The 24,340-nt window shown below is 37.8% G+C and overlaps 1 protein-coding gene across 1 annotated transcript; it reads right to left on the minus strand.

The window, feature by feature from the left end:
- Window positions 1-1,481: 1,481 nt before the first annotated feature.
- Window positions 1,482-3,868, minus strand: LOC139862760 (diacylglycerol O-acyltransferase 2-like). Its single transcript, XM_071851385.1, has 9 exons — window positions 3,675-3,868; window positions 3,476-3,550; window positions 3,273-3,358; window positions 2,505-2,611; window positions 2,279-2,434; window positions 2,078-2,164; window positions 1,838-1,935; window positions 1,664-1,751; window positions 1,482-1,583 (listed from the first exon to the last, which is right to left on the minus strand). The coding sequence occupies exons 1-9, from the start codon at window positions 3,866-3,868 to the stop codon at window positions 1,482-1,484; spliced, it is 993 nt and encodes a 330-aa protein (XP_071707486.1).
- Window positions 3,869-24,340: the final 20,472 nt, after the last annotated feature.

Consider the following 24,340-nt stretch of genomic DNA (forward strand, 5'->3'; position numbering starts at 1 on the left):
AGTGGCCCCCATCCCACATCTTTAACACTTTGAAACAATTCTTCAGATGAATATTGTAACCCTTCACAATATTGTTGGCAAGAGAAGAATGTTCACAAATCAATAAAACGTGTAACCCCCCAATATACTTTATGTGTAATCCCTCAAAACCGTTTACCAACCCAATCGTTGAAAGAAGTTTGAGAGTGCCAATGTTTTTCAATTCCCCAAGGAGAATACGATCCTTCATCTCTTCAAGCGGTGACTTATCCTCCACCTCCACCATTCGCACCTTTTCGAATTCAGTGATTTTAGAGACCCGTATCTTATTTGTTAGCTTTGATCTTAAATTTTCAAAAATTGAAACATTAGCAAAGCCTCCACCGAACTGGTTATTATGGTGACCAGGTTTTGAATTAGGGTTATATGAGTCACCATAAACCTCATATAACGTAGGAAATTCATCACCCAGATTAGGCACCACCTTCTTTGACCCTTTAGGAACCCAAACGGTGCCGGAGGACTTGTTACCATTATACGGAGCAGCAAAACCTGCATTAACACGATTACCCATATGATTACTTGAGCGGTTAACGGCTTTGAAAACCCTAATTGGTCTCGAATCAAACTTAATTGACTCCAGCCGTCGTAGGAGATGCAACTCATCCCCAACCCCATGAAATCTAGCGAAAGAGAACTTGTAACCGTTTCTAAGTCTCTTGCCTTCCATGTAAATGTCCCTAAGATTCCCGAATTGTTTGAATGTCCGCCATAGATCAGAAATACTCCAATGGTCACCAAAATTAAAGAACGTAAATGATGATAGACGATGCCCGAAGAACCTTGTAGTCGGAACCCTAAGATTTCCCTCACCACGATCTCTCTGCTCAGTCGTATGTACCCCGTGTGCCGGCCTCACAGAATTTAGTTTCTCTCTCCTCGCAGTTTCTCTCTCACACACACTCTCCATTTTGTAGAATATCACTATTTCAAATAAATATGTTTTGTTCAACTCCCACTAACAATTAGATCGAGTGCATTTTGAGTGGTCAGAAAATATGTCCGAAACAATTATAAGATAATCAAATTAGGTCGCGTACTCTGAACAAGTAAAATCTTATTGTTTCCCGTCATCGTATGCTATCGTATTTTTTTTAACGGCGAATTCGTATCAACGGATCATTTATTTCAACGACCCTCATCATTTGCACCCACACACGCTAGAAGGAAACTCCTACCCGGGTTGCTTAGCAACTAATTGCGCGACCTGGGTTGCTTGGCAACTAATCGCCGGAAATTTGAGAGAAAACCTTCCGCCCACAGGAATTGAACCCGGGTTGCTTGGCAACTAATCGCGGGCCCTTCCACACTGAGGCTTGATACCATTGAACCAAACGTTCGTTGGTTATGCTATCGTAGTATAACATGTTACATTCATCATCTAGAAAATAATGATATACAAACACAGATTCCTATATTGCACATCTAGATGATGTTATTGATCACATAATTTGTAGCTCTAAATCGGGATAACCGGCTCGTGTTTTATGCTTATCGAATAGATTTTGAAGAGCTTCCACAAACTCGCTATGTACTTTTGAAACCTTCACAAAAGTTGAAAGCAAATTAGTAGAAGATCTACAATTATCATAAACTAGTACTAAGCGAGTTACTACTTGAATACCTCTTCTATTGAGGGTGTAGGATTTTTCTTGAAATGTATGGGTTTACCAACCACCATAAGAAGTGGTCTTCGAAAGGGTATAAACGACCTACAAAAATCAAGTATAAATTAGTATAGCGAACGATAAAAATGGTGAATTTTCGTATGAAGAATCATGATGTGAATCTAGCATACCAAAAGTTACCCCAGTAAATAATAGGCGCAAATTTCATAACTCGAGAGAGTTTAAGGAAGAACTTCCCTCGCGGCTTCCACCATTTGTAAACGTACGACTGCAACACTAGACTATTTTAATCGTAGGACGTATTTACATCATTAAATTTCATTTTATATCAACAATCAACATATTATCTGATTCTAATTATTCAACTCATAATAACATTCATAACGCACATTCGGAGACCACCTACATACCTGGCCAAAGGCAAAAACAGGAACTACAGGTGAATCGGTCTCCATTGCAAGGCGTATGAATCCTGTCCTCGCTTTTACGAAGGCAATCTATAAAAAATAACTCTAATAATTAGTCTTTAAATAATCAGTTAATTTACAAATAACTTCCATCCATACTTAATTTAATATGATGCAAATAGACTAATTGGACTTAATATTAACCTCAGAATCATGTTTCATGAGAAAAACTTCTTGTACTCCACCTGGTATCACTATGCAGCTATACCCAGATTTCAAAAGAGACTTAAAGTTTGTCCTATTTACCGAAGAAATACCCAACCATGTCCAAAAATGCCTCAAAATTGGGGTGTAGAACATCTGATCAAAACCAATATTCAACATATATTCAATGCAATACAATCTATATATTAAGAGTAACAAATCTTACAGCACTACTTGCAAGAATCTTGATTTTCGTAATTGGAATGTAACGCGCAAGATCTAGTAATATCCCGGCTCCAAGTGGCCAAACTGAATGTGGCTCATACCCAAAAACTGTATCAACAAACCCAGAAATAACTTTAACACGTACATTAATAACTAATGGAGTGTAATTAAGGACTCTGTATTATAAAGATTAGGATTTTGCTAACGAAGTGTGCAAGAAATGATTGTACAGGGAAGTTAAACATTGACTTTATATTGGCGGTTACTAAGATGTACAACAGTAGCATTTTAACAACGGAATGTACATATGCGCGCAAAGGTGCCGGACAATTTCAGGCTCTTTTTGCCTTCAGTAAAACCAGAAAAAACATTGACTAAATTAATGTAATTCGTCTGAAGTGTCTTAACGACAGCCCTCCGTTAGCAAAATCCTAAAGGTTATATAATCATTGCTTTTTTATAAGTATTCAAATTGTTAGAGATATCCATACTTATAAACTACTCCGTTTGTCCCGAAATAAGTTTCTAGACCTCCATTTTAATTTTCCTCAAAATAATTATCCACTTTCAAACATAGATAATCAACTCTACCTTTTTTACCTTAAGCTTTTCCACAAAAGTCTATGGATAACGTAAAGGGTAAAAATGACGTTTGACTAATTAAATCTAGAATTTTTGTTCTTTACCTAAAATAGTGTGTTGAGACGCAAGGAAAGAAGTATTTAGAAACTATTAATCATCAAGCAGCATAAAACAAGATTAATATTACCATAAGCCTGATCAGGTTTGAAAGCTTTGATGTCCTCAACATATACAGTAGCAGGAAAATATCCAGCAGCATGCTTATATACATACCTAAAAATTAGTGGGAAACATATAGAATTTACATTTACATAAATTTTTATAATTTATTTTTATATGTGTCATTTTATTCAATAATGTTTAAAACAATCTTGATGAAAACAAAACAACCTGGCTAAAGCTAAGCCCCATTTGTTGTTCTGATTGATTGGGATGATAATAAGAAACACAAGGACTCCAATTACCCTAAATAAGATATTGTAAAATGTAAAATGAAGATGAAAATTTAATAAAAAAGGTTTTTTTGACAAGAAGATAAAATAAAAATGGACGTACAGTTTCTTAATTAATATATAAATATAATAATTACATTAACAATTTGAGAAAAGGAAGCAACAAGAAGGAAGCCACGATGAGCGAAATTACTATAGGAAGAATTCCAAGCCACAATATCAATGCAACGAATTCATGAATTGGTGGCCCACTTTTTCCTGTAAACTCGGCCGGTGTTTGTTCCATCGTTGATGGTTGTGTTGGTCGGATTGCAACCGTATCCTCTGTCATGAGAAAGTTGACGTGTAAAATGTTGTTAAAATGTTCATAGATCTTTCAACCATAATTTCTTGAAATAAACATGCGATATTCACATTTTCATCTATTAACTTTCAACAATGATTCAACTTAAATTTCTTAAAATAGAAAATAAGTTTTGTTTGTCCTTTCAAGATACTAGTTTGAAAGTGTTCGATTTGCCATCAACTTATTGGCTAATAGTTGGACAAGTGCTAAATTTTAAAATGCTTAACTAGTTTATAAAGGAAAATTGGTCACCCTCATTCAAAACTTTTAAAAATGCACCCTAAAAAAATCTTAATTGCAAAAATATCTCATGACCTTGAATCACACACCACGCACCATGCTTATAACTTGGTGCGTGATGCGTTTTACCAAGACAATCATTTTTCCTCGCCAACATGCAACACGTACCAAGCATCACACACAATGCTTGGTGCTTGGTGTGTGATATTTGGTGCTTCTTGGACAAGAAATTTGAATGACTGTATCTTTTGGCTTATAACTCCGATTTAGACAAGGTTTTTTTTAATCACGTATTTTTCGAGATCTATCCGTTGGTACGCTTCTGAAGTGACAAAAAATGATTGAAATTCGACTGGATATGATATTGCGACTTTACTTTAATTATCCTAGAAAATGCCCGATTTGCGAATGTGGCGTTTATTCAAATTGATTGAAGGGTTTCGTGTACTTGCAGTCAAGATTAATGATAAATCTAACAGATAACAAATTAAAATGTTCTATAGCAAGTTATAATCGATCACAAATTAGAATTTAACTTTCGTGTACTTTTCGTGGTGCTTGGTATGTGGTACGTGTTCGCGAGAATAAATGGTTGTCTCGGTCATTATCTCGGTATCTTGCATCACGCATTAAGCTACAAGCATGGTGCATGGTGCGTAATGCGAGGTCTGTGGACATTTTTGCAATTATGATTTTTTTAATGTCATATTGTTAAACACTTTTGAAAATGAGGGGATTCTTATTTATAAACATATACACGAATTTGTATTTTAACAATGGGCTAGGTGCTGACTAAGCCCAATCAAGAAGTCGTTGTGTAACCTCCTGCTCTTCTCTTCTTTAACTAGTTACATGAATAGCCTACTGGGTTGGGGAAAGCTTGAACCCAATTCCTACGGTGATGAATATTAGCGCAATTGAAATTCCCGAGGAGTTATACATTTTTGTATTGATAAGACCATTCACTTTTCCTTGAAGCTAGATCTCTCCCATGGGAGCTCCACAGATAGAAGGATGCCCAAATAATGATTCTAAACAAAAGACAATTTACTTTTACACAGTTTCACACTACACCTCAACATCAACATTACTCGGTCTCGCTGACGACTATTTTTTTTATTAGCTAAATTGCTAGTAACATACATTTTTATTTTTTAAGGCAGAAAAGTTAGTTTTATTGATGTAATTGTTGTACAATACACGAGAGTTACAATAGATATGGACATCCCCTAACCACCCAAATAAATCTAGGCTTAATTCTGACTTGAAAATTAAGCTGGGGGCTACGAACTCACAGTGCCTAGCAATTCAGCAACAAAGTAGACCTTAACCCACCATTTAGAATTGTAGCTTCGAGAATTCGGATGTTACGGAGTATACACGATAAGTATAAAATCATAACATGTCCACGCAGGGACCAATCATGGCATGATACATCCATAGGTCACGAGTACAATTGAGTTGCCAACAGTGAGACTAGCTGATACCGTTTCGGTTAGTCAAAGGGCCAACAAAGTCATGTGACGAGTTGATCCACCTATTCCAATCCAAACGGATATTTTTCAGTCTATTTGATATCCAATCATAATTTTTTTTTTTGAATGTCATTGACTAAAACAGCAGCAGTTTTTTGTTGTTGTTGAAGACCAATGCATTTCTGTTTTGCCAAATGAGATAGCATGATATCCAAATAACCGCTTTCCAAATACGCTTCATATTTGAGGATGGTAAGGAAATTCCAGCACTCAAAAGAAGCGACTCAAATGAGATGTTAAAGGGTAAATCGTACCTCCACCATTTAAATAAGCGACACCATATTTGCTTTGAGAAATGACACGAGAGTAGTACATGTTCAACGAGTTCAAGACTATCATCACATATGGGACACCGAGTGGAATCAAGGTCGATACCCCTTTTGTCGAGTTCGATACGGACCAGGATCCTATTTCGTCTTGCCCTCTAAATGAAAATGATGATTTTAGCGGACCCAATTTATTTATCAAAGTTTCGGCAGTCACATTTGTAGGTAACGTGACCGTCTGATCAATGATATGAGTTAATTTGTGGACCGAGAATCTGCACTGATCACCCAAGCTCCAACCCCACTCCTCCCCTATCTTAATTGATGGCACAAAATTAGAAAGTTCGTTAGTAATATTGGTGAGGTCCCCTTGAAGTCTACCGGAGATTTCTCGAGACCAACACCAATGGGTAGAAAAGCCATTATTTTCCCATCGCACCCGGTCGAAGATGGTGGCATTTTGATTTAGGTCAAGTCGAAAACCCCAATTATATTTATCTTTAAGTTTGATGTCTCCTAACCAAATTTTGTTCCAAAAGTTAGTTAGCTTACCATCTGAGATGTTCTTTTTAAAGGATGAGGAAAATTGTATGTTTAGTGTATCTAGATTATGTCCATTTTTAACAATAGTTGACCACGTAGATGAGGACAATTTAGGGTTAATCCCGGTTCTCGGACATAGTCCACCATTTGAGCCGTAAATACTTTTTATGATTTTAACCCAAAGGGAGTTTGGTTCAGTTCTCTTACGCCACCACCATTTTCCAATTAGTGTCCGATTTTTATTAGTAAGGGACCCAATATTTAACCCACCCTTTTCATAAGACAAAAAGCACCAAATCCCACTTTATCAATGACATATTCGAGGTGTCACCCGAACCGTCCCAAAAAATCGACGACGTAAACTCTCAAGGTTATTTATAACACTTGAGGGAGCTATGAATAAAGAAAAATAATATAAGGGTAAGGAATTTAGTACCGAATTTATAAGCGTAAGTCTGCCCCAGAATGAGATAGATTTAGCCTTCAAGTCAGCGAGTCTCTTACCGAATTTTGTGAACATCGAATCCCAATCTTTGCGTTTATTTATACTTGCACTAATAGGTAACCTGAGAGAAGTTATTGGAAGGGAACCTACCGCCCACCGAAGCCATGACGCCATAGCCTCAGTTTTAGTATGATTGACCCCGACCTCGAATACATTGCTCTTACTGGAATTTAATTTTAGCCCATACGTTTTTTCAAAAAATTTCAAAATCTTCATTAGGTTCTTTGCATTCCTTTTGTTCCATTCCCTAAAAAACATGGTGTCGTCCGCATACTGCAAGTGTGTTAGTTGAAGATTATCTTTTCCTACACGTATACCTGCAAAACGATTTTTTGAAGCCGCAATTTTGGTTAGATGATTTAATCCTTCGGCCGCTAGTATGAATAGATAATGAGAGGGAGGATCTCCTTATCGGACGCCCCGTTCTAGTGTGAATTCTCCGGTTGGGGAGCCATTGTTGAGAATCAAAACAAACGTTGAGGACACGCATCCTTAATCCATTTTATCCATCGCTGACCAAGCCCCATAGATTGCATTACTTCCACAAGATAATTCCAATTGATACAATCAAACGCCTTCTCGGAATCCACGTTAAATAAGAATCCTTTTCTCATGTTAATCTTCATGTCACTTAATGCTTCGTTAGCAACAAGAATACCATATAGAATATAACGACCTTTTATGAACGCGCTTTGCTCGAAACCCACTACGGACGAAATAACATATCTCAAACGGATAGAGAGCACTTTTGAGAGAATTTTGTAGAAACTGCCAATTAAGCTTATTGGTCTATATTCCGAAAAGGGTTGTGGGTCTGCAACTTTTGGAATAAGAGTTACGATGGATGCATTATAACCTTTCGATATTTGACCTGTTTCCCAAAAATTATGAAAGGCCCGAATTAGCTCATTTTTAATCGTATCCCAGAATTCCTTGAAGAATTTCATGAAAAAACTGTCTGGACCGGGCGCTTTTGAATCACTTCATTCGTTAATGGAATTACGGATTTTCAAATCGGAAAATGGCGCTTCGATCAGGTCTGCATCTTCTGCCGAGAGCGTACTTTCTAGCAGACCTCGAAAATAGAACTTGCGAAGTGTTGCTGAGCTGAACCTGGATTTGAAATATTTGACAGCCTCTTCTTTTATTACATCCGAACATTCGTTCCACACACCGTTTAATTTGATACTGCTGATGTTATTTTTACTTGACGTCTTTTAATACACGGGTGAAAGAATTTTCTATTCTCATCTCCTTCAATTGCCCATCTTATTTTCGATTTCTGTTTAAGGAACTCTGCCATTTCTTTATCTTTTAACAACCAATTTTTCTTTGCATCGAGCCAAGATTCGATTTCCACTTCATTTAAATCCCTTGTTCCAGTTACATTTTCTCACTCCAAGACTTCCTTTTGAAGATCAATTATTTGAGAGTTTAATTTATTGAATTTAGGGTTTCATTTATTTTTCAACACATCTTTTACATTTTTTAATTAATTTTTGAACGTACAATCTTCCCGTAGATTTTTTGTTGTCAAGTTCCAAGCTCTAATCATGTCCTTTTTACCTTCATTACTTTCGAACCAGTTGTTATCGGTTTGGGGCCAAAATTTGTATTAGAATCTTTTAGCATAATGGGGCAGTGATCCGAATGTTTTCTATCCAGAGTACGTGCCGATTATCAAACCATGTGGCTGCAAATATTTCCGAAACTAAGAAACAATCCAATTTGTTGTACTTCAACCCATCATCACTTATCTGCGTGTATTTCATTCCACCTAATGGTACATCTAACAGGTGTGAATTGTCAATAAAGTTGTTGAACATTCTAGCCCGATATTCTATATATTGGCAATTTTTTCCTTTCTGACGCTCTTCTCTTTGTTAAAATCGCCACACAATATCCAATCCTCAATGTTTACCTGTTCAAGACTATTCCAAAGTATGTGTTTCAAATCATCGCGATGAGGATCATATATATTTATTTGGATTGTTTCATTTGATTTATCCACCCACACCCCCTTTATAGCAAAAAAAATTGTTTTTCCACAGCTTGACTCTCCAAAAATTTGAAGGGATTCCAAATTAAAATAATACCACCCGAATTCCCAGTAGCACCTTTAAAAAAGAATTTGAATTCTGCTGAGCCCTATATGTATTCTACGAATCTTTCTGAGACCTTTTTAAGTTTGGATTCTTGGATGGCCAATATGTCAAGGTCGTGAATATTTATTAACAATTTTAGCCATTTAATTTTATCATTACCCGCTTTCCCTAAACCGCGTATATTTATTGAAATTATCTTTATTATAGCGTTATTAGTTTATATCACGAGTTACAGACATGGCACTAGGCCGCCGGATTCTCCTAGACGGATTCTAATCCCAACTCCACCCAAAAGCTTTGAATGTCGACACTTTCTTCTGAAATTGATGTCAAGTTTAGTCTCTCAGAACCAGCTGAGTTGAGAATCTTCACATCTTTAACTTTACATTTATTCTTATGCTTTTTTAATTTATGTTTTTTGCCTTTTTCGAGTGGTTTATCTATTACACTTGCCTCTGTTGCAGCTTCTTCAACCAAATTATTTTCGATATTATTCGACTCCGTTTCTTCTGCCAATATGTTGAGGTTGATATATTTTATATCATCTCTTGGGTCGTTGTTTATTTCCACATCATTAGGAATATTAGCCTCTTTTGAGGGTTAGTTGTCGGATTATGTCAGAGTATTGGTTTTTCGTGCACAAATTGGGGAATCGTTGGAAATCCTGGAGGGCAGTCGACATCGAATTGGTCTGAGAACAACTGTTTCGGTGGTGATTGTAATTTAGAAGTTTGATCGACGATTGGAGTAGGATGATCAGACGACGGGTGGTAGGGTTTATATTCCAGGTTCGGTGTAAAGTTAGGGATGGAAGGAGTTTCAATGACGGTTGGAGTAGGATCATTCTCCTTATGCACAGACGTCTGATTTGGGCTGCTAATATTTTGGGTTACGATTTCTTCATTTACTGGGTCAATTGGCCCATTGCCACCAGTTTGGGCCTTTTGGGTTTCATCAACCCCTGAGTAGTTTTTAGACGAGTCCTTAGTGGTTTGGTTTAAAGGCTCAAAGTTTTCAGGCCCAACAAAATTTTGCACTGTAGGCCTTTTTGTTATCCATTACGAAATTGGGCCCAGTTGAATTTTCAACACAGTTAGGGCTTCCATTAATGTTTTTGCTGTTAGCTTGCAACCGTATCTTGGAATAGAAATCGACCCCATTAATTTGTTACTTTTGAAGATTTCGAATTTATTTTAGCATTAAATTCATTGTAGGGTATCAAGCACCGTGACGAACGATCTTCCCAATCCGTCGACGTACCTTTTCCGGCGAGTTCATCGTCTTGGTCATCCATGAGTAAATCATCAAGATCAAATTGATCTCCGGTACCTTTTTCCAAGTCATTGAAATCTAAATCATCTTCCCTGCTTCTTGATTTAGCTCAATTTCGATCAGATCATGAATATCTTCATTGACGAATGCATAAAAAATTTCATTTTCTGATTCAATTTGCACTAAGTCCTTTACCAGTTCTGGTTGGTTTAATTAGACCAACATCCTTCCCGCCACAAGGTTTTGATTACCCTTCAGAGTGCAATTATGGATTTCATGACCGAACCCCACCAATTAGCGATTGAATTAAAGGTGTTGACGTTCCAAAATTTGACTAGGATACATGTTACCTTCAACCACACAATCCGGCATGGTGGGTTATGGTAATCATCCCCTGTTCTGATATTTTCTACCCATTTGTGTAGGAAGTGATTTTTTATCATTGACAACATTATTTTACAGCTCTTGTGTCTCAAAAATGACCATCATTTCCAAACCTCCTAAATATTTAACTCCAATATTAATCAGACTTTCAGCTTTACAAAGGAGGAGAAAATGTTCAAGAAATTCCAATTTGGTCACTTTTCCCACGATTACCCTGCTTAATATGTTTATAGCTATATCATCAGTGTTGGCAGATATTATACAAACCTTATCATATGATTAGACTTAGGTTGATTGCTCTTTTTCATCCACCTCTTCTTGTTTGCAGCAGTATTGTTTTGCTCAGTGACCGGAGACTTGAGATTTTTTGACATTTCTTGTTCAGTAGGCGTATCTGTGGTGTTAATTTCCTTTGGTTGTGTAGCCTGCTCACTCACCACCTCCTGGTACCCTCTCGAGTCCCTCAATTTTCCATTGAAATTATACTTTTTATGTGGCCATAACATGGGTTTTTGCCGATTAGTTTGTGTAAGTAACTAGAGGGGGGGGGGGGTAAATATTTACTTAATATGATTTTTAAAACTTTTTCAATGATCAACAAGATTTGAATAATCCTTGATCACTTTAATCAACTCAAACTAATGTGTGACGTGTTTATGTTTGTACTACCGCGAGATGTAAAATAAAGAACATAAACACAAGGATTTATAGTGTGTAAGTAACTAGAGGGGATGAATAGTTACTTAATACGATTTTTAAAACTTTTTCGATGATCAATAAGATTTGAACAATGCTTGATCACCTTAATCAACTCAAACCAATGTGTGGTGTGTTTATGTTTGTAATAGTGCGGAATGTAAAGTAAAAGCATAAACACAAGGATTTATAGTGGTTCGGGTGGATGTTAACTAATCCACCTTAATCCACTCCCCGATTCACTAATCGGGATTTCTTGCTTCACTAAGCACCTTTCTCCAAATTCGGTGGAGATCTGATTTACAAGCCTTGTACTTCTCCTTAGAAAACAAACCTAAACCTTCTATCCCTTTGAAAGATTACCTCCAACTTATATCAACTTGTCTTCAACTTGGAAATGTATTAATCTCCAATGAGATTAATCAACTCCCTAGTTCCCTTTAAGGAAGATGATAGCTAAGCTAGCATATGCTTCTAATTACAAAGTACAAAGACTCACCCTTTCTAGTGATGATAATCCTAAGACAATTCTAAGGATTAATACAACACTATGTAAACTCAGAAAGATAGTAATTTGAACGTAAGTTTACAATCCCTTCTATAATTTATGAGATTATATGTAACAACCCGACTTCATAAACTCAAAACGCGTACCAAAAAAAAAAATTTTGTATGTCAATGCATCTGGACGGCGTCCAGCTCAGAAATGTGGGACGGCGTCCAAAGTTTGGGACGGAGTCCAGCTCAACACAACTGGGACGGCGTCCAAGCAATTGGGACGGCGTCCCAATGAACTGCCAGCTACTGATCACGGGTCCAACTCACGTGAGCGGAAAACCCGCTTCCCGACACTTTTACGCGAAAACCTTTTCACAACATAACACAATATGATAAACTAAGAGTTTTTCATCATCAAATCAAGTTTTTCCAACATCGGGCCCACATCGCCCATTTTACGAGTTTCGTTCCAAAAATAGAAGTTTCGACCAAATACAAGTTTAATTTCCAAACGACCCTAGAGCATGGTGTTTGGGGTTAAACTACCCAAAGCTTGACCGAGCTTCCAAAAGCTAACCCGAAATCATCCCCTACCAAATCAAGCGGGAGAACTAATCCAACCGAATACCTTTTCCTTTGTCCGCACCCGAGCCTAAAAAGGTAAACAATGAGAGGGTAAGCTAAAGCTTAGTGAATGCAATAATTATACATACATATATATATATAACCCATCTATTTGCAATCACAATTAAAGAATACCTCGTACGAACTTGAAACTCAAATTAGCATAACATCATACCCGAAATACTTAACAAGTAGCACATTATCACAAAATCACATTAGCATATACTCAACACAATATATTTAAACAACATGCTAAACAATCAACAATCTCAATATGGTTAACCATAACGCTATGGTGCTACGGCTCGTGGTTCACACCATACGCAATTGAGTCATACTCTTTTATAGTGCTACCGGCTCGTGGTTCACACTCGATGCTACCGGCTCGTGGTTCACATCTTAGTTTATAGTGCTACCAGCTCGTGGTTCACACTCGATGCTACCGACTCGTGGTTCACATCTTAGTTTATAGTGCTACCGGCTCGTGGTTCACACTCGATGCTACCGGCTCGTGGTTCACACTCGATGACACACATGTTATGGTACTACCGGCTCGATGGTTCATACCATAACACCCACAAATAAATACGTCATATACACATACGTATAATTACTCCACTCACCTTAGAGTCTTCGTGAAAGATAACCGAACTTGCAACTTCAATGTAATGTACCTATTACATTTTAGCACATAATCAATTCACAACTCAAGTCGGTCAAGCAACTCACTCAAAAATCTAGAGTCTTTTGACCCAAGGTGCAATCCCGACCCATTTTGCACCCTTAACCCTAATAATGGGTTAACTTCACCAAAAACCCTAATTCTAGCCATTAAGGTCTTAACACACATTTAATCACCAAGTTGACTCGTTTTCATACATGTAAGACAACCTAGGTCATCAAAGACCCATTTGACCCATTTCAAGGTCAACACACCCATTTGGGTCACCCACAACCCAAATGACACCCACTAACATTAACTATAAGTGTACTAGTGATTTGCTAGGCCTTTAAGACCCATTTACCCTTTCAAAACCCTAGGTTAGTCACCATTTGGGTCTTCATGACCCAAACTTACCCAAAACCCCCAAATTACTCACAAATGGGTTTTATGCGCAACACTAACCCAAACCCTAACCCTTAAACACATTAAACTAAGGTAATCAAGTTTAGGGCTTACCAACACAATCAAAACGAAGCTAACGAGGAGATGAACAACTTTAATGCTCGAGCTAAAACCCGAAACAAGCTTCTTCTTCTCCGATTTGAGCTTTCTCACACTTGAATCACACTCTCTCACTAGGATTTAAGTGGATGAAGTTTGGTGGTTAGAAATGGAGTAATGAGGCTCAACCAAACTGATCTAGGGCCTTTAATTCATCCACCAAGTGAAATTACCAATTTACCCATCTAAAATATTTAAAAACCCAATTCTGGCTCGACAGATCATCTGGACGGCGTCCAGATTTCTGGACGGCTTCCAGGCCTTCATAATGGGACGGCGTCCCAGATGTTTGGACGGCGTCCAAGCCAAAAAGAAAACAGGATCTTACAACTCTCCCCCACTTGAACCGGATTGCGACCTCGCAATCCACGCCGCATGACAAGCAGGAAGATAAACCAAGACAAACTCTTCGGGCTCCCAAGTAAGCTCGGAGCCTATACTTCGACGCCATTGGACTTTAAAAGTCCTCACCTCCTTATTTCTCAATTTCTTAACCTTTTCATCAAGTATAGCAACCGGCTCCTCAACATACTCTAACTTATTATTTAGCTCAATCTCGTCTAACGACACCCACGATGAATCATCCGCAAGACACTTACGGAGATAGGAAACATGAAATGTATTATGGATCCCCGCAAGTTCTTCGGGTAATTCCAAACGATAAGCAACTTCGCCAACACGAGCTAAAACTTTGAATGGCCCAATAAATCGAGGAGCTAACTTTCCCCGTTTTTGAAATCGAATAATACCATTCCAAGGCGAAACCTTAAGCATCACCATATCACCTTCTTGAAATTCAATCGTTCGTCTAAGCTTATCGGCATACGACTTTTTTTTTTTATCTTGAGCCTTCTTCAAATGTTCCCGAATAATATCAATCTTGTTATTCGTCTCCAAAACCAAATCGGTACTCCCGATTTCCCTTTGACCCACTTCACCCCAACAAATTGGAGTTCGACACCTTCGCCCGTAAAGCATCTTATATGGTGGCATCCCGATACTAGTATGATAACTATTATTGTACGAGAATTCCACCAAAGGCAAATGCTCATCCCAACTACCACCGAAATCAATAATGCACGCCCGTAACATATCTTCCAAAGTTTGATTCGTACGTTCGGTTTGACCGTCCGTTTGAGGTTGATACGCCGTGCTCAATTTCAATCTCGTTCCCATATATTCGTGAAACTTTTCCCAAAACCGATATGTAAAACAGGTATCTCGATCCGAAATAATAGATATAGGAACCCCATCTCGCGAGACCACTTCCTTGATAAACAACTTAGCTAAGGCCTCCGAAGATATTGCATTTTTAATGGGAAGAAACAAAGCACTTTTCGTCAATCTATCAACTATTACCCAAATCGTGTCAAATTGGGTTCTCGCCGTCTTAGGTAACTTTGTTATGAAATCCATGGTAATGTGCTCCCATTTCCATTTCGGGATTTCTAACGGTTGCAACTTACCATATGGCTTTTGGTGCTCGGCTTTAACTTGCAAACAAGTAATACATTGCTCAACATATTTTACAACATCACGCTTCATGCCCGGCCACCAATAATCTTTCTTCAAGTCAAGATACATTTTTGTCGCGCCCGGGTGAATGGAATATTTTGACTTATGTGCTTCATCAAGTAGCACCCGTCGGTAATCACCCATCTTAGGCACCCACACCCTTCCTTGAAAAGACAACAACCCACGCGAACCCATAGTAATAAACTCCGATTGGCCCATGATTCGCTCCGTATACTTGTTGTGAACGTAAGCCTCTATTTGAATCTCACCAAGCTTCACAAGAAAATCATTAGTAATAATCAAACGTAACGATCCTACTCGTATCTCCGGATGTTGACTCTTTCGACTCAACGCATCCGCGACAACGTTCGCCTTACCCGGATGATAAAGTATCTCACAATCATAGTCTTTCACCACATCCATCCATCTACGTTGACGATAATTCAAATCTCGTTGAGTGAAAAGATGTTTTAAATTCTTGTGATCCGAATAAATCGTACATTTGACACCATACAAGTAGTGGCGCCAAATTTTCAACGCATGCACAACCGCCGCCAACTCGAGATCATGAGTCGGATATCTCGTTTCATGTTCCTTTAATTGTCGAGAGGCATAAGCGATGACTTTACCTCTTTGCATTAGAACACACCCAAGACCATTTAGAGAAGCATCACAATAAACCGTCATGTCTTCTACCCCTTCCGGCAACACTAACACCGGAGCTTGACACAACTTCTCTTTTAACAATTGAAAAGCAATTTCGTGCTCGTTCTCCCAATTAAATCTTGCATTCTTTCTTGTCAATTTCGTCAATGGAGAAGCGATTTTAGAAAAGTCTTGGATAAACCGACGATAATAACCGGCCAATCCGAGAAAACTTCGGATTTCCGTAGGCGTAGTCGGTCGTCCCCAACTCTTCACCGTCTCGATCTTCCCCGGATCTACTTGAATACCGTTTTCGTTCACAATATGACCAAGGAATTGAACTTCCCTTAGCCAAAATTCACATTTGGAGAACTTTGCATACAACTTCTCCTTTCGTAGCGTCTTCAATACTTCACGCAAATGACGTTCATGTTCGTTCATACTTTTCGAGTAGACTAGTATGTCGTCAATGAACACTATTACTGACTTGTCCAACATAGGTTGGCACACTCGGTTCATAAGATCCATGAATGCCGCCGGTGCATTCGTAAGACCGAAAGGCATAACTACAAACTCAAAATGCCCATAACGCGTTCGAAAAGCCGTTTTCTCTCCTCACGGACCCGCATTTGGTGATAGCCGGACCGTAGGTCAATCTTCGAGAAATACGTCGCACCTTGGAGTTGGTCAAAAAAATCGTCAATCCGAGGCAATGGATAACGATTCTTGATCGTCACTTTATTCAACTCCCGATAATCGATGCACATCCGCATACTACCATCCTTCTTCTTTATGAATAAAACCGGAGCGCCCCAAGGCGAAGCACTCGGTCGAATGAAACCCTTTTCAAGTAGCTCTTGGGTTTGATTTAACAACTCTTGCATTTCCGTCGGCGCTAAACGATAAGGAGTTTTAGCAATGGGGGTAGCCCCCGGAACTAACTCAATGCGAAATTCAACTTGTCTTTCTGCCGGAACACCCGGTAACTCATACGAAAAAACGTCTTCAAATTCATTAACCACCGGAATTTCAGGGATGGGTGGTGGCTCATTGCGAGTATCAACAACATGAGCAAGGAAAGCCATGCCACCGGTAACAACGAGACGACGTGCCCGTGCAAAAGTGCATATCGGCACCGGTCTCCTTCGCTTATCACCATGAATAATCAACTCTCCCCCACTTGGGGTCTTCACACGAATAAACTTATCATGACATGCAATATCGGCTCTATAACGATCGATCCAATCCATACCAACGATAATATCAAAATCGCCCAAGGTCATTGGAATGAGTTCAATTTTAAAGGTTTTGGCACCGAAAACAACATCACAATTTTCGCACACATCAACCACTAGCACCGTCTTGCCGTCCGCTATTTCGACTTCTACCGGACGACTTAACTTAGCTAACGGTCTATCAAGTTTAGGCACAAATTTAGGAGACATAGACGACAAATTTGCACCGCTATCAAATAGAATTCTCGCCGGATTAGAATTAACCATGAAAGTACCTGAGACTACTTCGTTTGATTGTTTGGCTTTGTCATTGGTCATCAAATAGTTGCGACCCCTAGCCGTGCCCGCCGCTTTCTCTAACCGTTTAACATTATCATTATTCAAATCGGGACATTCCGGCCTCTTATGCCCCTCTTTACCACAATTAAAGCAAGTGATTTTGGTCGACGCCTTGGTGTAATCACGGGCCATGTGTCCTCTTTGATTACAATTATAACACGTGGGCCCGAAACTCCCGGAAGCACCCTTCTTCACACTATTAAAGCTTTCGGAGCCTTTCTTGGACTTCTTGTTTGAAAAGTTCGAATGACTTGAACCCTTAAACTTCCTCTTTGAAAAAGTAAAATCGCTCTTTCTTGGCACCTCCGGCTCAAAACCCCGAGCCAATTCAAATAACTCGTCAAAAGACTTAGCCATACCCCGACTAATCTTACCCTTGTACTCATCATTTAAAGTGCAGTAGAAATCCTTCATTAGCTTGTGATCATCACCAACATACTCCGGGCAAAAACGAGTCTTTGCCAAGAAGGTAGACTTAAGAGTAACTAAGTCCATTGAACCTTGTTGCAAATGGTGCAACTCGTCCCGGATTCTATCGAGATCCGAAGAAGTTCGGTATTCCTTGAAAAACTCCTTCTTAAATTCTTCCCACGTCAAGCCCATACATTGTTCCTTACCATACAAGTTGATTTTATCATCCCACCATAACTTAGCCTCTTCTCGTAGCATGCTAGAACCATACCTCGCCTTCTTCTCGGGAGGACATTCCGAGGTACGGAAAGCTCCCTCGATGTCGGAGATCCAACATGTACTTTTTAAAGGATCTCGCACCCCATTAAACATCGGGGGTTGAGCGTCCTTGAAATTCTTGTAGTGGAAGTCCCGCCTTCCTTCACCTCCTTCACCACGAGGATAAATGTTTCTAGCGTCAAGGGCCTCTTTGATAGTGGCCTTCATTCATTCATTTATCAAATCGGTCACCTGCCCATCGACCGAATCTTGAAAGACCTTTCGGACGTCCGTAAGAAAATCCGCTTTTAACTTTTTAAAGACAGCCTCAACCTTGGCCGAAAACTCGGCGTCCTCGCTTGTACTTCCGTTATCATGATCGGGACTGTTTCTTGTCTTCATTCTATAAAACGAAATAGGTTAAACCACAAAAACGAAAGGACAATTACATGTGTATATACATATATGCCACACTACTCCATCTCGCTCAACTTCGTACATTGCTTGTTTAACACGACTTGCGCCCGTAATAATGGTAGCTAGTCATTACTACGCGAGCACGTCGCATTAACTCGCTAGTGAAACGCCTATCTCGCTTGATGCTTGCTAAACACAACACAAACAATTAGCACAAGGTTAATTCTCATAAACCAAAGCACTAACAATTCCCGATTAGACCCAAAGTCCTACAAGTCCCGCATAAAGCGCTCACACAATAAAGTCTAAGTCTAGGCACCTATCTCAAGTCGCCTAAATCCCTTAGACCATGCTCTGATACCACTTGTAACAACCCAACTTCATAAACTCAAAACGCGTACCAAAAAAAAATTTTATATGTCAGTGCATCTGGACGGCGTCCAGAATCTTGAACGCCGTCCAGCTCATAAATGTGGGATGGCGTCCAAAGTTTGGGACGGAGTCCAGCTCAACACAACTGGGACGGCGTCCAAGCAATTGGGACGGCGTCCCAATGAACTGCCAGCTACTGATCACGGGTCCAACTCACTTGAGCGGAAAACCCGCTTCCCGACACTTTTACGCGAAAACCTTTTCACAACATAACACAATATGATAAACTAAGAGGTTTTCATCATCAAATCAAGTTTTTCCAACATTGGGCCCACATTACCCATTTTACGAGTTTCGTTCCAAAAATAGAAGTTTCGACCAAATACAAGTTTAATTTCCAAACAACCCTAGAGCATGGTGTTTGGGGTTAAACTACCCAAAGCTTGACCGAGCTTCCAAAAGCTAACCAGAAAGCATCCCCTACCAAATCAAGCGGGAGAACTAATCCAACCGAATACCTTTTCCTTTGTCCGCACCCGAGCCTAAAAAGGTAAACAACGAGAGGGTAAGCTAACGCTTAGTGAATGCAATAATTATACATACATATATATAACCCATCTATTTGCAATCACAATTACCGAATACCTCGTACGAACTTGAAACTCAAATTAGCATAACATCATACCCGAAATACTTAACAAGTCGCACATTATCACAAAAATCGCATTAGCATATACTCAACACAATATATTTAAACAACATGCTAAACAATCAACAATCTCAATATGGTTAACCATAACGCTATGGTGCTACCGGCTCGTGGTTCACACCATACGCAATTGAGTCATACTCTTTTATAGTGCTACCGGCTCGTGGTTCACACTCGATGCTACCGGCTCGTGGTTCACATCTTAGTTTATAGTGCTACCGGCTCGTGGTTCACACTCGATGCTACCGGCTCATGGTTCACATCTTAGTTTATAGTGCTACCAGCTCGTGGTTCACACTCGATGCTACCGGCTCGTGGTTCACACTCGATGACACACATGTTATGGCACTACCGGATCGATGGTTCATACCATAACACCCACAAATAAATACGTCATATACACATACGTATAATTACTCCACTCACCTTAGAGTCTTCGTGAAAGATAACCAAACTTGCAACTTCAATGTAACGTACCTATTACATTTTAGCACATAATCAATTCACAACTCAAGTCGGTCAAGCAATTCACTCAAAAATCTAGAGTCTTTTGACCCAAGGTGCAATCCCGACCCATTTTGCACCCTTAACCCTAATAATGGGTTAACTTCACTAAAAACCCTAATTCTAGCCATTAAGGTCTTAATACACATTTAATCACCAAGTTGACTCGTTTTCATACATGTAAGACAACCTAGGTCATCAAAGACCCATTTGACCCATTTCAAGGTCAACACACCCATTTGGGTCACCCACAACCCAAATGACACCCACTAACATTAACTATAAGTGTACTAGTGATTTCCTAGGTCTTTAAGACCCATTTACCCATTCAAAACCCTAGGTTAGTCACCATTTGGGTCTTCATGACCCAAACTTACCCAAAACCCCCAAATTACTCACAAATGGGTTTTATGCGCAACACTAACCCAAACCCTAACCCTTAAACACATTAAACTAAGGTAATCAAGTTTAGGGCTTACCACCACAATCAAAACGAAGCTAACGAGGAGATGAACAACTTTAATGCTCGAGCTAAAACCCGAAACAAGCTTCTTCTTCTCCGATTTGAGCTTTCTCACACTTGAATCACACTCTCTCACTAGGATTTAAGTGGATGAAGTTTGGTGGTTAGAAATGGAGTAATGCGGCTCAACCAAACTGATCTAGGGCCTTTAATTCGTCCACCAAGTGAAATTACCAATTTACCCATCTAAAATATTTAAAAACCCAATTATGGCTCGACAGATCATCTGGACGGCGTCTAGATTTCTAGACGGCGTCCAGGCCTTCATAATGGGACGGCGTCCCAGATGTTTGGACGACTTCCAAGCCAAAAAGAAAACAGGATCTTACATTATAGAACTTCTTTTGATAATCACAAACATATGTATAAGTGTTTAGTTCTTGTGATTCTCTGATGATTTTGAGTTGTAGCATGCAAGAGTGAAATGTCCCGTTCATATATTATAAACGTTCCATATTAATTGATTTCGTCGCGAGATTTTAACCTCTATATGAGATGTTTTTCAAAGACTGCATTCATTTTTAAAACAACCATAACCTTTATTTTATCGATAAAGGTTTAAAAAGCATTACGTAGATTATCAAATAATGATAATCTAAAATATACCGTTTACACACGACCATTACATAATGGTTTACAATAAGAATATATTACATCAAAAACAAGTTTCTTGAATGCAGTTTTTACATAATATCATACAAGCATGGACTCCAAATCTTGTCCTTATTTTAGTATGCAACAGCGGAAGCTCTTAATAATCACCTGAGAATAAACATGCTTAAAACGTCAACAAAAATGTTGGTGAGTTATAGGTTTAACCTATATATTATCAAATCATAATAATAGACCACAAGATTTCATATTTCAATATACATCCCATACATAGAGATAAAATTCATTCATATGGTGAATACCTGGTAACCGACATTAACAAGATGCATATAAGAATATCCCCTATCATTCCGGGAAATCCTTCGGACATGATATAAACGAATTCGAAGTACTAAAGCATCCGGTACTTCGGATGGGGTTCGTTAGGCCCAATAGATCTATCTTTAGGATTCGCGTCAATTAGTAGATCGGTTTACTAATTCTTAGGTTACCAAGCAAAAGGGGTATATTCGGCTTCGATCATTCACCCATATAATGTAGTTTCAATTACTTGTGTCTATTTCATAAAACATTTATAAAACTGCATGTATTCTCATCCCAAAATATTAGATTTTAAAAGTGGGACTATAACTCACTTTCAAAGATTTTTACTTCGTCGGGAAGTAAGACTTAGCCACTGGTCGATTCACGAACCTATAACAAATATGTACATATATATCAAAGTATGTTCAAAATATATTTACAATATTTTATTAAGTCAGCTGTCCTCGTTAGTAACCTACAACTAGTTGTCCACAGTTAGATGTACAGAAATAAATCGATATATATTATCTTGAATCAATCCTTGACCCAGTATATACACGTCTCAGGCTAGATCACAACTCAATGTATATATATTTTTGGAATCAACCTCAACCCTGTATAGCTAACTCCAACATTACTGCATATAGAGTGTCTATGGTTGTTCCAAATAATATATATACATGGATCGATATGATATGTCAAAATATTTGCATACGTGTCTATGGTATCCCAAGATTACATTAGAATACATGTATAATACAATATAAGTTAGCTAGGATATGATTTGTATAGAATTGTTACAATATTTCCCGTAGCTACAACAATAAAAAAAATATCCAATCTTGTTTTACCCAAAACTTCTTTGTTTTAAATCCGATTTGAGTGAATCAAATTTCTATGATATCATATTGAACTCTATTTTATGAATCTAAAACATAAAAAGTATAGGTTTATAGTCGGAAAAATAAGTTACAAGTTGTTTTTGTAAATGTAGTCATTTCAGTCGAAAGAACGACGTCTAGATGACCATTTTGGAAAACATACTTTCACTTTGAGTTTAACCATGATTTTTGGATATAGTTTCATGTTCATAAGAAAAATAATTTTCCCAGAAGAACAACTTTTAAATCAAAGTTTATCATAGTTTTTAATTAACTAACCCAAAACAGCCCGCGGTGTTACTACGACGGCGTATATCTGGTTTTACGGTGTTTTTCGTGTTTTTCGGTTTTAAATCATTAAGTTAGCATATCATATAGATATATAACATGTGTTTAGTTGGTTTTAAAAGTCAAGTTATAAGGATTAACTTTTGTTTGCGAACAAGTTTAGAATTAACTAAACTATGTTCTAGTGATTACATGTTCAAATCTTCGAATAAGATAGTTTTATATGTATGAATCGAATGATGTTATGAACATCATTACTACCTCAATTTTAGTAGGTAAACCTACAGGAAGTGTCAAGAAATGATCTAGCTTCAAAGGATCTTGGATGGCTTGAAAGTTCTTGAAGTAGAATCATGACACGAAAACAAGTTCAAGTAAGATTATCACTCTAATTAACATAGTTATAGTTATAGGAATTGAATCAAAGTTTGTATATAAGTATTACCTTGATTTATAATGATATCTTACTGTAAACAACAAGGATTTCTTGAGGTTGGATGATCACTTTACAAGATTGGAAGTGAGCTAGTAAACTTGGAAGTATTCTTGATTTTATGAAACTAGAACTTGTAGAATTTATGAAGAACACTTAGAACTTGAAGATGGAACTTGAGAGAGATCAATTAGATGAACAAAATTGAAGAATGAAAGTGTTTTTAGGTGTTTTTGGTCATTGGTAAATGGATTAGATATAAAGGATATGTAATTTTGTTTTCATGTAAATAAGTCATGAATGATTACTAATATTTTTGTAATTTTATGAGATATTTCATGCTAGTTGCCAAATGATGGTTCCCACATATGTTAGGTGACTCACATGGGCTGCTAAGAGCTGATCATTGGAGTGTATATACTAATTGTACATACATTTAGAAGCTGTGTATTGTACGAGTACGAATACGGGTGCATACGAGTAGAATTGTTGATGAAACTGAACGAGGATGTAATAGTAAGGATTTTTGTTAAGTAGAAGTATTTTGATAAGTGTGTTGAAGTCTTTCAGAAGTGTATTAATACATATTAAAACACTACATGTATATACATTTTAACTGAGTCGTTAAGTCATCGTTAATCGTTACATGTAAATGTTGTTTTGAAACCTTTAGGTTAACGATCTTGTTAAATGTTGTTTACCCATTGTTTATTATATCAAAAGAGATGTTAAATTATTACATTATCATGATATTATGATATATTAATATATCTTAGTATGATATATATACAGTTAAATGTTGTTACAACGATAATCGTTATGTATATGTCTCGTTTCGAAATTCTTAAGTTAGTAGTCTTGTTTTACATATGTAGTTCATTGTTAATATACATAATGACATGTTTACTTATCATTTATCATGATTAAACATAGTGTAACAATATCTTAATATGATTCATATGTAATTAGTAAGACGTTGTTATAACGATAATCGTTATATATATCGTTTCGAGTTCTTAATTCAATAAACACAATTTTATGTATATAACTCATTGTTAAAATACCTAATGAGATACTTACTTATCATAATATCATGTTAATTATATATATAATCATATA

This window comes from Rutidosis leptorrhynchoides, chromosome 8, assembly GCF_046630445.1.
Source record: "Rutidosis leptorrhynchoides isolate AG116_Rl617_1_P2 chromosome 8, CSIRO_AGI_Rlap_v1, whole genome shotgun sequence".
Classification (NCBI taxonomy): domain Eukaryota; kingdom Viridiplantae; phylum Streptophyta; class Magnoliopsida; order Asterales; family Asteraceae; genus Rutidosis; species Rutidosis leptorrhynchoides.

Bases quoted from the DNA above. Each gene is read 5' to 3' on its own strand.
- LOC139862760 (XM_071851385.1), bottom strand. From the start codon at position 3,868: ATGACAGAGGATACGGTTGCAATCCGACCAACACAACCATCAACGATG. The intron at 2,435-2,504 runs GTAAGATTTGTT...GGTTTTGATCAG, and splicing joins AGATTCTTGCAAGTAGTGCT to ATGTTCTACACCCCAATTTT. The intron at 1,584-1,663 runs GTATTCAAGTAG...ACTTTTGTGAAG, and splicing joins CTACACCCTCAATAGAAGAG to GTTTCAAAAGTACATAGCGA.